Raw genomic sequence first — 14,973 nt, forward strand, 5'->3', positions numbered from 1 at the left:
TTTCATGTTTGCTTTCTTCCACTTATGAGATGTTTTTGCTGTTACATTCTAATATTTATCTTGCATGAGGATTTCAGGCATACAAAAGTAAAAGGATAAGGACTAGCCAAGAAGAGCCGAGCATTAAGTAAGCATTGAGAAACTTCAAAGCAATCCAGTAATCTCTTTGCACAGAGCAAAATGAATGCTCGCCTAGCCGCCTCTAAATTCACCATTATATACAGAACCAATAGGAGTCCAATTGATGGCATGTGCTACACCTAAATTTAGTCTTACTGTCATGTAACGTTACAGATAAAATTTACAAAGACGGGGAAAGTTTTTCTTTGTACAACCCTATATTACATATATAACTGTATTACATTTACATTGTGACATTTTTATATAAACAACGCTGTAATTTGGCAAGGAGTTCCTTTCATTATTCATTCCTGTCATGTTATTCCAGTATGATTTCCAGCTTTGTAATATAAAGCAACCTTAGGGTCTCCATTGCTTGATTACTTCATCATTTCATTCTCTCTTTTCCTTATTTTGCATTCAGGGAGCAGACTGAAATGTCATAAATGCTGTAAATAATAACTGTACATAAATGAAAGGCTCTGCAAATTAATAAAAAAGGAAAAATACAAAATGTAATGTCAATGTAAATGTAAAAAAGAACAATAATATCTGTGTGCTTGAAATCTTTAAAGGCAATCCCAATAAGCAAAAAAGTCAATTAAAAAAGTATGCTTGTCCTTGTAGAGACTGAAGCATAAGACACAAGTGTGCTTTAGTTAAGGACATTTCCAATATAGTTTCCAAGTTTGTCTGGTTACTGAGGCTGTTTTGCCACCCAACGTGCCTCAGTGAGCCTGTGTTTCTCTGAATGTTTGTGCAATTCATTTACAGCACATCAGTGTGTATTTTTACACACTTGTGCACCACTTTTATTTGATTTAATGTGTCTGTGTGTTTCTTTTACATGCCATGTGTGTATATTTGTGTGTACCACCCACCTGAGCGAGGCCACCCAACAGACACCCAGACCTACATTTAGGCTCTACTGTCGGAATCCAATCCACAAATAACCACCTGTGGTCCACAGTTGAACAGATAGTATTTGTGCAGAAGATGTGTGCACACTTTTGTGCATGTGGAAGTGAGTGTTCAGCTATGTTTAGGCCTCGTCTGTGCTGCCACTGTATTGGCTATATTTACTGAGAAGGCTTGGCAAACATTCTGAGTAAACGCACTTACAGTACTTAGGCATGAAGCAAAATTGACTGTTGTTCCAATGCATTTATCAGTGTTTTCTCTACCTACTTTTTTTTTTAAAGAGTTTGTTATTATTATTACCAAATACAAAACGTTAAAGGACTCAGGAAACATTTTGTAGTATTTCCCTGCAAACCTTTTGATACATGCAAAAATTTCAAATCTTTCTTTTAGGCATTCAACATATTTTATTTAAATTGTTTTTTACTTGTCTTTGCTCTACAACTTTCTAAGCTTTTCTCAAAACCTAAAAATTTCAAAAGCAATTAAGAAAATGTTTTTAAGCTAGGATCTAGAAATAAGGAAACTATTACTTTTTGATCCATTCTCTTGACAATAGAAAAACTTGATTTAAAACACACAAAAAAATCAAATTGCTTTATTTAAAAAAGAGTCATAAGACATCTAAATGCATTTTATAGTTGTATAACTCTATACAATGAAGACTAATCCTCTCAGTTCTTAACATTAAACATTTTAACTGCACATTTTTGATCAGTGATCTCCTGGAAGGTTTTAATGTGCCCCAAAACTATTTCATACATTTTTAAATGATAGACACAAAAACAAAATGCCATTTACACTTTCAAGTGCTGAAATTGCTTTTATTTTGTGGAGGTATTAAGAAACGCTAGTTTGTGGTTCAATTTTAAGAGTATTTATTTAAAGTTCAATAAATGTTGAGAAGTTAGACTGGCATTCATGGGTAACAAAAATTTAGATTTCTGTTCTAGAATAAGTGTTTGTTTTAAATTTTACATAGATTTGCTAAGGTGGGCCACCTTGTATCAAGATTGTATTCTCATTTTGTTCACAATTAGTTTTAAAATGAGTCATTTCCACTTATTACACTAGTTTTTGGTCAATGTGATCAAAAATAAATTACTATTAGGTGCATAAAAACTCAAAAAATAAAAACAGTTTAGCTAAAACTAGCAGAAAATAATTACTATTGGGCTATCTAGCATTAAAATTAAAGTAATATTATTCAGCAGTTAGCTTTTTAAGCTTAATTTTCCCTTTTTTGTTGCCTTTTTCTAGATTTTGATATCTTAATCTAAGATTTCTTGTTAAGTAAAAATGGCTTGGTGCATGGACAGATCATTTTACTACTTATTAATAATTTTTTTAGTAAGATTTCTGTTCTTTTCCTATTCTTGGGGCACCTGTTTTTCATACATGTGATCTCAATTTTGCATCACATTTTTCCAATGACTTTTGCACCAGCTTAATTAATTGATGATGGATGAAGGAAGACTCTTTGTCAAGGTCAAAAATCAAAGAACTGGGATTATTCATGCAGTTAGTGCTTATTCATAACAGCTATTAGGGATGCCATACCTCCTCTTGTTTGTTTGTTTATTTGTTGACACCAGTGTGTGGTACAGACATATGTGTGTTTGTGCTTCAGTCAAAATAATTAGGTCCTAAAGAGGTCTAATGTGTCGGGAACACATTTAGCTTTGTTAGCATTGTTTAACATGAAAAACAAATAACAAAAAGAAAAAAAAGTAATACGAATAAAAAAGTTAGCTAAGCAAAAATCGATAAATATCTGTCAATCACTTGCATTAAATATGGAAAAGTCAGGGCAGGCTAGTGAGTGTTTGACCCACTGTGGGTAAGTCCTAAGCTCTGGTTCTGATTAACTCCAAGCAAAAACACCTCCGTTCAGAACATCACAGCCTATACATCACACTACCTCACTCACACACACACACAAACCTGCTGCGCAGCTCCTGGAGGCTCCTTGTTCACAAAGGGGAGTCTACACCCATCATTCAAAGCCTTATAGGACTTAAGAATGTTGACACGCACATGTTCATTACACACACACACACACAGACACACAAAGTGCTCTGTTTTCTTAGCTTTGATACACTTATAGAGTTCAGAGGTGAGAGGGCTGGAGGTAACAGTGTGTTTTTCCAGAGCTCTCTAACCACCTAAATCTGCTTCAACACACTGAAGGAGGTCCAGATGGCCGGGTGGAGACAAGTACACTCACACACCCACGGTTGCTCCCCAAAGCCAAAAACATCGAATGCAAAAAATTGTCATGTGAAGAGTTCTGATTTGTCTTTCCAGCACAGGCAGAGCATGAAGGTCAGGCTGTTAGTGTACATTAGTGTCCAAAAGTGAGATTTATGTAGAACAAGTTTGGTTCTAATGATGTCTCAAGCATTCCAGCCAATCAGATGAGCCATTACAACTGATGGAAAACCATCAGGATGCCTATCCAATGGCAGCACTGCTCTGACTCCTGATCCCCACCAGCTGACGTGTTCAGGTCCGCCAAGTCTCAACCAGCTGAAAGCAGTCACATGTGATCAATGGTTGAATTTATCACCGGCAGTCGAACGCTGTCATCCACAGGGTTTTCCTGTGTGTACCTGTGTGCTTCCGTGCTCAACCTCTGCCGCCTCTCAAGATGCTGCTGACGTTGTCTTTAGCAAGCAATTACAGCCAGCGCGACTGTGAAAAAGGTCACCAGCTATCAACACTCGCCACTAAATGCCAGCTGTGTGTGTGTGTTGTTTCCTGAATGCCAGCAGACAAACTGTCAGCCTCAAACAGCCCTCCCCTCCAACCCAGCCTTCAGTGGTTGCAGTTAATCTGCTGCAACCCAACGTGATTGATGAGAGAATTAGTGTTACCAAGCAAAGCACAGCATTATGGGAAAGAGGAAGTTTTATTACTGGATGGGGAGCCTGGCATTAAAGGTTACAGTTGCACCGCTCATGTGTGATTAGTTATGTGTTTATGTTTGTATGTATGTGTGTGTTCGGTTAGGATGGTTATGATGGATGAGGTGCCAGAGATACTTTGTTTTTGTTATCATAGCCACCAGGGTCATAGACAAGGCAAACTCATTAATGGTTGTGTTGGTAAGTGTTGGAAAACTTGTGGAGATAAACGGCTGTCAGTCAGATGAAGAATTGGAGGACTGGGCTTTCATTAAAAAAAATAAGCTTACTTGTTTATTGGTGTTTTAGATTTTGAAAAGAGAAAGAATGTATATATTTACCAGTATTGAAGTGCATCTCTAACTTATTTCTGGTACCACTGGTCTGTGGAACTGTTGGTACTGAGTCAAAGAAAGAAAGAAAAAAAACGTCATTGCTTCTGTTTTATTCATAATAATAATAATGATAAACTTTATTTGTATAGCACCTTCCGAGATTAAAATCACAAAGTGCTTCACAGTAAAACATGATCAAACACAGAATTAAACAAAAGCAGTTTTAAAAAGATAGGTCATAATTTGATTCCGAAGGAAGTTTTATTTTGGAGAACAACAGGACTCTCCAAACTAGGGTGTGTATCAACAAGAGTCTGGCGATACGATATGTATCCCGATACGCCTCCCATGATACGATACATATCGCGACATTGTAACCGAACACGTTTTCCTTTTTAATTTTTTTTTTTTTACAGCACGACTTATAAAAAACTCTACCTGAAACTGAATGCACCTTTTATTATAATAACATTTTAAAATTAATTTTATTTAATGATCACAATGTTAAGCACTGGAACTGTATTTCATATGCAACTTGCTTTTACCTAAGCAAATTCATAGTGTTTTTTTTTGGTAGCTTAAATATTTATTTGTTCTTAAAGGGAACAGTCAACATTGTCTGATTTCCACAAAAAAAATATTTTTCAGGATTAGAAAAAAAAATAGAATGAATGTGCCTTAACCAGCAAGATTCTAAAAGTATGATTGAGGAAAGAAATTGTTGTATATTTTTTAACATTGGTTAATGTAGCTTATCCAGTTCTATTTAACGGTTTATTTACATGACAGTGTGTGCTGCAGCTCCACTTTCTCACATGCAGAAGTAAACACGTATATTACTGCTCATGATGGAAGATGTTGGCCTTTTTTCAGAGCATTGTACACATCACGATGGTCTATCAGGTCAATAAACTGTGAGGTTATTATTATTGCTGTGAGGTTCTGCAGAACTTTGGCCCACTTTGCCGACAGCATTTTGCCTGATGCTCCGTGCATTAACTGCACTGCTTCACTCGTTCTTATCTAAGCCTGCTTCAAAGCACCGCAATCCGAGTTTTTTAATGATACTGGCAGCAACATGGCAAAGAGTTTCAGTTCGGTACCCATCCCAAGTAAAAACGAGTATACGTCTCATGACAACAAAACAAACTGCTTCTTGCTGGGATCCTGTAGTTGCTTTTCAAGAGAAAGAGCTGCTCAAAGAGGATCAGTGGGCAGTGCTGCCAACTAGCGGTCGGAGGTTTGAGTGGAAAACAAGAGTTAGGCGCTGAAGGACGCTCATAAATAGTTAAATAAATATTGTCCTTACAGGATTTTAAACGCATACAAATTTTGCCACATTGTGTTATATCGCCGAATCAATTTTTCCCTACACCCCTACTCCCAACCACATCCGACTCATTCTTGACGCATGTCAGGCACACTTGGTCACGTGTTAAAAAATACCTCAGCTAAATTCTTGTGACGACCACCAAATTGAAACCCTTAAAGTTCCACTCCAACTGTACAGTTTTTCTATTGTGAAATTATTCCCAGTGGTCCTTTCAGTCATGAGTATGCAGTTTTTAGCTAAAATCAGAAAGCCTGTGTCGTTTTTCAAGACATATTTTCTGCACATCAGCAGTAGCTTATCAGAAATTCGCTTTTGGGTTGTAGACTGTTGGCATAGAAGTTAGCCTTGCTGTTTTCCCAGCATGCCTTTGTTTACATTCTGTCCCACCAGCAACAAGTGCCTCACAAGCTCAAGCTAACATTAGCGTACCAAAAAACGGGCGAGCAACATCGGAGGTATCCAGCCGCACAGTTTAAAAGCCAGATGGCAGCTCAGACGAGTAAAAGAAAACGTACATACGATCTATTTATCTGCAAGTAGAGGATTTAGAAATGGAGCAGAGAAAGAGAGACCTTGGCCCACCCATGGCAGTAGCTGCGTCATAAGTCTGAGCTTTTTCAAACATCCGGTTTTCATCTGCTTCTCATCCAATGTTATTTGGAGAAAGAAATAAGCGCACTTTTATTCTTGAATTCCTTAAGACATGTCTTCCATCATAAGAAAAATGCTACATGCATGTTAAAAACACCAAAAATATGATTTCCAATGGAGTGGGTCATTAAACTAGCAAAAGTAACAAAAATCTAATATTTTTGGGAAGTTTAATTTCACAGAAAAAACCCTGTAGGAAACATAAGAAGAGCCTTTGACTTTGAAATAAAAGAAAGCCACATTTGACAAACAAAATTCAGGAGTATTTACTTTAAATGTGGATTTATTGCAACAGTTGATCCGCACACCATAATAATAATGTATAACATTCAGTAACCAGTTGTCTAATGTAACGAGGATGCTGCTAGTCTGCTAGTTTCTCAAAAATTGGATTCACATTTATTATTAATTTTAGAAAATAACTGTTTTAGTGACAGAGGTTAAAGTTAGCATCCAATTTCTTAGCTTTCACCTTGACAATTATGGGTTTAGGGGAAATCTATATCACATTGTATTTGTTCCTAATAATAATAATTAATAATTGATACTTTATTTATCCCACAATGGGAAATTATTCTCCGCATTTGACCCATCCCCTGGGGGAGCGGTAAACTGCAGCTGAACTGCACTCAGGAGGCAGTAGCGGGTCTTGCCCAAGGACCCCCACTGGGTGATGTTAATTGCTCGCCATTGATATGGTTATTGCCCCCAGGACCATTGTTTATTCCTCTCCGGGAATCAAACCCTTACCAACCGAGCTACCCAGCTGCCGATTGTACACTAAATTGAGTGTACAAATACATTTTAAATCAGCTGCAGATATTTTACAGAGGATAAAGTTAAACTTTACCCTGAAAAGTCAAGGTAAGCCAGACAATAACCCTTGTGCTATCATAGATGACCCCACCCTTACATTGATGTGTTCTCCCTACCGTAATAAAGGTGGATAAAGGTGGAAAGATTTCATGTAATCCATGGACACCAGTGAAGATCATAAATCATTGAAGAAAAAAGGTTCAGAGCACTGTCTAGTCTAGTGGGTCTAGATGACCTAACTCCCACTGTTAAAGTGCCTAGGATGGCACAAGGGTTAAACTGCTCTGTGGCCTGAAAAAGGTTGGGTCATCTGTGTAGAGAACTTCTCTGGTTTTTAACCCTTTGTGTTTTAAAACTCCAAATGCTTTGACATAAAAAGAGTAACATACTCAGAAAATCACAGTGGAGAAAAGAAGTACCATATAAAGAATTTATGCAAAATGAAGTCTGTACTGAGCTTTAGAACAAAAAGTTCCAGTTTTCCACAGAGATCTTGCCTTTGTTCAACTACACTGGAGTTTCATGACTTTACGTCACATTTCTAAATTACTTTCAGGCTTGATCATATTTTGTGTCTGTGTTTGGAACTTTTGGATACACGGGTTTTGTTTTTTCAAGGTTGGAGCCTCCAGAGAAATGTGTTTTTGCTGCCTGTTTTATTCCGTCTCCCATCGCCATCAGACACTGTGTCACACTTTTGTTCCCAGCCCATTGAGTTGTGTTGATGCAATTCTGTGTATGAAAGCATAAGAGGCTTTGGAAGGTGCGAAACAAGACGGTTTCAGCTGAATGATCATCCTCCCGACTGCAACCCAGCTGGAAAAATGCACCCCAATCTGGGCTTCACATGTCCCATTCTTACCTGTAAGATCCATTAGTCTTTCCTCAGTACCTCTAAGAATTTCTGAATAAAAGGGCAGCTAACACACACACACAAAAATCCATTCATTTGTTTTGATATTGTTGTTGTCACGGTAACAGGCAACATTTTTTTCAGTAAATGATGGATGTCTCTCTTTAAGGGATGGCCTCAAAGATAACAATTTAAGTCATTTATCTTGAGTTTCTTGTGTACATGCAATAGCCTGGTTTGCTACTCCTGAGGGTTGGTCTTGCTCTAAGTGAAGGGGCCCATTTATTACCGGAAGGATCACTTCTTTATATTTTCACTGCAGACCAGTTTGTGATGAGATATTTTGTCTATTGTTGGCTTGCTGAAATGGATAGTTTGGTCTTTTCGTATGGAAAAATATAGACACATGCAATGTATATATATATATATATATATATATATATATATATATATATATATATATATATATATATATATATACATACATATACACGTCAATGTAAGGGTGGGGTAATCTAAGATAGCACAAGGGTTAAGATGCAAAAATATTGAAATGAGTGTCCAGGAAAAGAGTACCTTATTTACCCACTATCTCAAATTTGATCCACACATTTTTAACATGGTGCAGCCTAACTGTGTTATACAGGATACAATATTTTTGAGTCTTTTAATACAGTAAGTAGTTATTTAAAAATAAACGAATACCAAACTCAGAATTGTACTCACCATAAAGATTTGAAAGTTAGCAAAACCTTTCCCGCCGAAAGTATTTTTTAGACTTTTATGATAGCAGCCATGTTGAAATGAACATCAAAAGCCCATGCTGCCTCTATGTTGGAATTATGATTCACTACAGGGCAAAAAACATGGACCCAGTTATTTACAATAGGTTTCATGGGGAGTTTCGATCACCATAATGAGACAGGGGTCTCCAAAATGTGTGCATCAAATATGATGTGAATGGTTATATAGGGTTGAAACTGTCTTTTTGGGAAAAGAGAAGAAAAAGGGGGGAAAAATAAATCCTGTGTATATTGGGGCATTTGTTTGGGAAAAAAAGGACACCTTCAGTCTTCACAAACACATCTTAGCCCCCACGTGCATTTCCCTCCTGGCTTTCCAATTTAAATGCAAATGTTCCCAAATCGGACTCTATAAAAAAAGAAGAGGTAAAAATCATTTGACACAAATGAATTATATATTTTAATTAAGCAGGCAAGGAATCCTGCCTATTCAGCCTTTTCCTTCCCAATAAGAACTGAATAAATAAATATGGAATAGGAAGGTAGAGAAGACGAGGACAGACAGAAGGTCTGAGGAGAAATGGATGGGTTGGAAAAGGCAGGAGGTGTTGTGTTGAGTTTGTGTGATTGCAGCAGTAACCGCCTGTGGGCTGTTATTATGTGAGCGATCTGAAGCTGTCAGTTTTCCAAAATGTATTGTTTTCTGCTAGACGGACTAAATACCCCCACTGTTTCGAGGAAACACACATACACACACACAGGTTTTAGTTTTGATTGGCAAACCAGCACTTAGAAAATGAAGAGCTGAGATGGGGATTGTGATGCCCTGACAAGGGATGCAATTTTAATTTCACCCCCTGTCACTCTTTTCACTTTTTGTTCAAATGAAATACATATGAGCTGCCAATCACTCACCAGCGCATAAGTAGGCACACAAATGCACACACAATCTTTGAATTATTGTGATTACCCTGCATGCAAACTTGGTGCCACCATTTCTTTCTTTTAAAGATAAAAAAAAGGATGTCAGTTTTTGCTTAAATTTGTGTGCTTAAATTTAAAGGAGCAGCTTTCAACAGGTAATTAACCAGGTGCAATAGTTCTGTGCGGTTGTTTGCACATAAGATTTAAAATGAAATGAACAAAAAAAATTGTATGTATCAGACCAGTTTTCAAAAAATCTACCATATTTTCATCACCATAGGGTGCCCTGGGTATGGTGCATCGTCAATGAATGGTCTATTTTTGAACTTATGTAATATGTAAGGTAAACCGAACAGAAAGGCCCATGAAGTGAGACAAAATATTTCCATAAATCAGTCAGACTTTACTAACTACATTAATTCTAGAACTTGCTTGTGACATGCTACACATTAGCCTTGTTTGTGTTTTCACAATTCCTGTAACTCCCAACCTTGTTTGCAACACGTAAAAAAACAGACTGAAACCACTAAAATAAACATTACTGGGACTACGCTAACTCCCAACCTTGTTAGTAACACCTAAAACAAAACAGTTTAGAGTATTCACAACAACACCCAAATTTGTTTGCAACTAAAATAAATATATATATATATAAATTAAAGACTGACATTTTGACAGAGCGCTGTATACCTTTTAAAATCGCTTCATAATCAGTAAGCACAACCAGAATTAATCCACAAGGCAATTTTTTTTTTAAATGAAGGCTTTTAAGTGCACCTTATAGTATGGAAAATAAGGACTAGAAATGTGTCCTTTAACTTAGTAATGGGGGTAAGTAAATACTGAAAAGAACTTGTAAACTTTTAAGGTGCTATTTCTGTTTTTTGTACATTCCGTAGAGGTTCTCAGTGTTCATTACTGTCATTCTGTTGGCCAAGTTCTTGTCTTCTGTCATTATTGGCGGTGGAACAGGGTGTGGGCACCTGTTCACGTCGTAAATTCTTGTTGTGGTAAGAATTTAGGCAGGAGGCTCTAACCTTTCTCCTCACAACCTCCCAGAATAATCAGACTGACGCAAACTTCTAACCCCAATGTGGAACTGAAGGAAAAAAGAAAAGATATGCATATAATATAAGAACGCCTAAAGAACATATACTGGTAATGCAACAGATAAGCTTGTACTGGTTTGACAAAAATGGTATTAAAAATGGATACTTTTCCGTTTGACTTTCAGACACATTTTGTAACCTTGTTTTTTTTGGACAGTGATCCACGGAGGAATCTACAGAAAAAATGTTCTAAAATTAACCATGTAAAAAGAATATGTTGAAGCACGAGCCATGACCTTTCCTGAACCCACATCAAATTAATGCGACTCATAACCTTTACTTTTTCGAAGAACAGAGCATTAATTGACAATAGTTGGGCTGAATTCATTGTAAATACTTTCGTTTTTTTTATTTCAATACATGACGCAACATGCTTTCTCAGTTTTATTGTTTAAGTAAGCGCCTGACCTACACTTCAGCAATATCATCTCATATTTTACCCAATGTTTATCTATCTCAAATACAGGTCTATATGTTTGTTTTGCTCCAAAGATGTTGGGCTAAACTTGAAAGCTTTTCCACTGAGATGTTTTTTTTTTCCCCTTTGAGAAATTCATGAACAATCCTCCGGAGTTTTTAATGTCTTTGTCTGTTAAATCACTTTTTGACATTTTAGTCACATTATAAAAGCATTTTCATGTTCTTCAACGTCACTATATAGCGATTATTTTTTCATGAATTTTTTTTCCCTCTGGGCATCTGCCTTAACATGTTGTACCGTTGTTCTGCCTTAGCAGGAACGAACTAGAAATAATATAAGGAGTGATGTAAGGAAAAAGTTGAGGAGACAAAAAGAGAGGAGTGTCAGAAACAAGGAAAAAGAGGGCACACAAATGTGGAGATAGAGCAAGATGTGATGAGATATGACAGACGACTGGAACAGTTGGAGCCCAGCTACAGAAAGAACAAGGGTTTTTACTCTCTTTTTAGGCTCTATTTGGTGTGCTCACTCTGTTCTTCACACGCAGACACACCTCACTCAGGGCACAACCCAGCAGCAAGGGAATCTTTTGAGATGTACAATTTAGACAACTATCTCTCCAACTACCAGAGGACACATAGAGACAACCCAATAAAGAAAAAAAATAAATAAAACTTTACCCAGCTTTGCTGTTTTATTTATGCTGGTAAATTCAAAGAATCTCCAGCCAGGCTGTCCAGGATGTCTCCTCGACAGTTTAAAGTTAAGGGGGGGTCTAAATTTAAAACAAAACAACAACAAAAAGGCAAGTGAAGCATGTTAGAGAAAGGTCTGCTACAAAAAAGCACTGGATCAACTAATATCATTTAGATGTTGGGCAAAAAGGAATCTCTCTCTCTCTCTCTGTGTATATATGTATACATATATACATAAAATCAAAACTTGGTAAAAGATGAATCATTTTAATTACCATGTTTTCCGCACTATAAGCCACACTTAAAAGCCTTAATTTATTTCTTTTAAATCAGCGGTTCCCAACCCCCGCACTGGTACCGGTCCGTGGGTCATTTGGTACCGGGCCGCAGAGAAAGAATAAATAACTTAGATTACTTCCGTTTTATTTATTTCGGAATCTGAAAGATGTTTTTATTTTAAGAATTTGCCCAATTCTCTGTTACATCCGTCTATGTCACTCTTGACGGAGGCCAAGGCGCTCTTCTCGCTCACGTAACAGCTTACCGCTAAAATACAACCCGGGAGCTAACAAAATGAGTAAAAAACAAACATCTTTGGAAAGTTTCTTTGCCAAGGGGAAAAAACCCCACCAGGAGACAGAAGAGGAGCCTTCCACTTCCAAAAAAAGAAAGCTACATTTAATAGACAATTCTTTAGAATGCGTGTCAAAATAAAAGCTGAGGGTTTGTCTTGTCACGTCTCTGTTCCCCTTTCATCGTAGTGTTGCTGTTTTATTCATCCGCCTACATTTTTTGTTTGGTCTGTGGCGTTAAAAAGGTTAGGGACTACTGTTTTAAATAACACTGGAAACTGAACTGAACTTTACAGTGTGTCCGCCATTACAATCCCAAAACCGAGTGCCCTAGAAAATTCCCAGAAGTCCTTGCAAAAATTTGTCAATCTAGTGTGCATTGATGCTCACTAGATTGACAAATATAGACCACAATGCATTGTATTTGACACATTTTGGCGAAAAAAAGTAATTTTCGCTTTCTTTTCTTATAAACCATCCACATTTTCATCATCAGAACATAGTGGGTTCACAAATAGTATTTGTAAAATGTTCATCTTTGTTAGGTTTTTACTTTAATTGTGTAACTGAAAAATGTTGGTTATCAAAAGAATGTCAAAACTTTAAAGGAGTTAACAGTGATCTGCAATATCAAACCAAAGATCAAGAGAAAGATCAAGGTGTCAAGAATCAATAAAATCAAGAGTTTATCCTGAAAATAAAGAAATAAAGTCAATGATAGAAAAGGATGAAATGGAAATGGATGAGTGAACTAAAGTATATGTCCCGGGAACTTACTATTTCTCTCATTTGTCTCTCAGCAAGAAGGTAGAATGAGCATGTGTTCCACTGCATTTGATGGAAACCCCTTTTAACTCAGCACTCATTTACTAACTGAGCTTCGCCAAGACTTAATATGAGGCAACATTAAGACTAAACAGATTTTGTTGTTTTAAATAGAGCCACTGTGTTTATTTATGGTGTGCTACACCTTTAAGAGCTGCTGGCCATAGCCCATCCCAGAGAGGATGGACCCATTAGGCTGTTGAACAGGCCCCTCCAGTCAGAATTAACAAGGCAGAGTGACATGCAGAAGAAAGAGAATACAGTTAGAAAAAACAAAAGTGGGAGGCTTAAAGAGAGGAAACAAGGGAGCTTGACAGGTAGGACATTGTACAGCAGGAAAAAAGCCCCTTAAAAGGCCTTAATAGAGCAAAAGACAAACTAAAGTAGACAAGAACCCTCCATCATTTACATGGGGTTGAGTCTGTCAATCAGGGTGACCAGCAGATGCGCTCATGTACTGGCTCTCACATGCTCTGATAACTCTGCTGTGTGTGTCTGCAGATGGCAAACCTTGTGACATCGCTGTGCTGTGTAGTTCTGGCTGCAGTGGTGGTAGTCTACGCTCAGAAACGCACTCAGCTCGGTGAGTATTCATATGAACTCCTTTATGACGCTGCTCCATTCCTCCACTTTGGCCTGGTCTGTGTCCTTTTCTTATTTGATTTGTGTGGTCACCCTTGAGTTCAAAATGTGTAACAGGGTTTCAATTATTTTACTTCTTACTTCGGCTCTTCTGTGCTCATCTTTGTACTTTCAGCTGGTCTTGCTGTTGGAGTTTTGGGTCATTGTCGCTTCAGTACTGTGCTATTATACTTTTCAACTTGGTATTTAAATAGTTCATATCTGACGCTAGAATGTATCTTTTAAACATTGTTAGGTAAGAGATGCAGCTTTAAAAATAAATCTATACCATTCACTTTAGTTTCACCTTGCTATTCCAAGAGACACAGTAACAAGCTTGGCAGTGTCTCCCTAAGCAGAGTGTGTCGTTTAGCCACTTCTCCAAGAAGGGCATGAGTGCAAACAAGGAATCAAACAAAGACCAAACTCAGGTCATGTTTCAGGAACGGAGCTTCTGAAGGAGAGAAGAGATGCTAAAAATACAAGATGCAGCGGCTTCTGCACAAAGTGTGTATTGGACATGAGAGTTTCTTTCTAACTTGAGTTTTTTAAAAAAGTAACCATAATGTACAAACTGATGTTACTGGCCCGTTTATGTCAGCTGACCCGCAGAATGAGTTTAAGGAAGTCAATGAGTCCCCAGTGACTCACATCACTGTGTCACGAGGGACGCACATAACTGCCACACGCACACATACACACACACACAGGAGGGTTGACTTGGACTCAAGTAAAAGCAGCTGAGAAGGTACGTTTAGGAGGGACATGGTGAAAAAAGAGAAGACTGATGTAGTTTGATAGAAAGCTGAGAAAATGCAGTGCCAGCAGAAGATTAATAGTGAGTGGAAAAAAAACAAAGCTTTTATCTTCAATTCTGCATTGCATGTGTGAAAGATAAAAACCATGTTTGTTTTTTAAACTTTGGTTTTCCAAAGGTACTGGTTAGCTTAGCTGAAATGGAATTTTTAATTATTTCCATAAAACGTATATTTTCTAGCAGCTTTTCTATAGAAACTTAAGCAGTGTTTTAAAGGTTTCCACTCCTTTTAAGAGGTTGCAGACAGTTAAATAGGAATAGAAAAATAATGATTCAATATTCTGTATTTTCCGCAGTTTAAGTTGTAACCT

At 37.3% G+C, this 14,973-nt stretch overlaps 1 protein-coding gene across 3 annotated transcripts in view; it reads left to right on the forward strand.

Moving 5' to 3' along the window:
• The window catches only part of cntfr (ciliary neurotrophic factor receptor), a 308,603-nt gene that overhangs the window by 95,079 nt on the left and 198,551 nt on the right, over positions 1 to 14,973 (forward strand). For 2 of the 3 annotated variants that reach the window (XM_023961135.1, XM_023961133.1), the window contains exon 3: positions 13,726 to 13,807. In XM_023961135.1, coding sequence (XP_023816903.1) covers positions 13,726 to 13,807 — 82 coding nt within the window. Of the gene's footprint in view, positions 1 to 13,445; positions 13,542 to 13,725; positions 13,808 to 14,973 lie in introns of those variants that run through there. The other variant, XM_023961134.1, reaches the window with a different exon arrangement.

This window comes from Oryzias latipes, chromosome 12 (genome assembly GCF_002234675.1).
Source record: "Oryzias latipes chromosome 12, ASM223467v1".
Taxonomy (NCBI): domain Eukaryota; kingdom Metazoa; phylum Chordata; class Actinopteri; order Beloniformes; family Adrianichthyidae; genus Oryzias; species Oryzias latipes.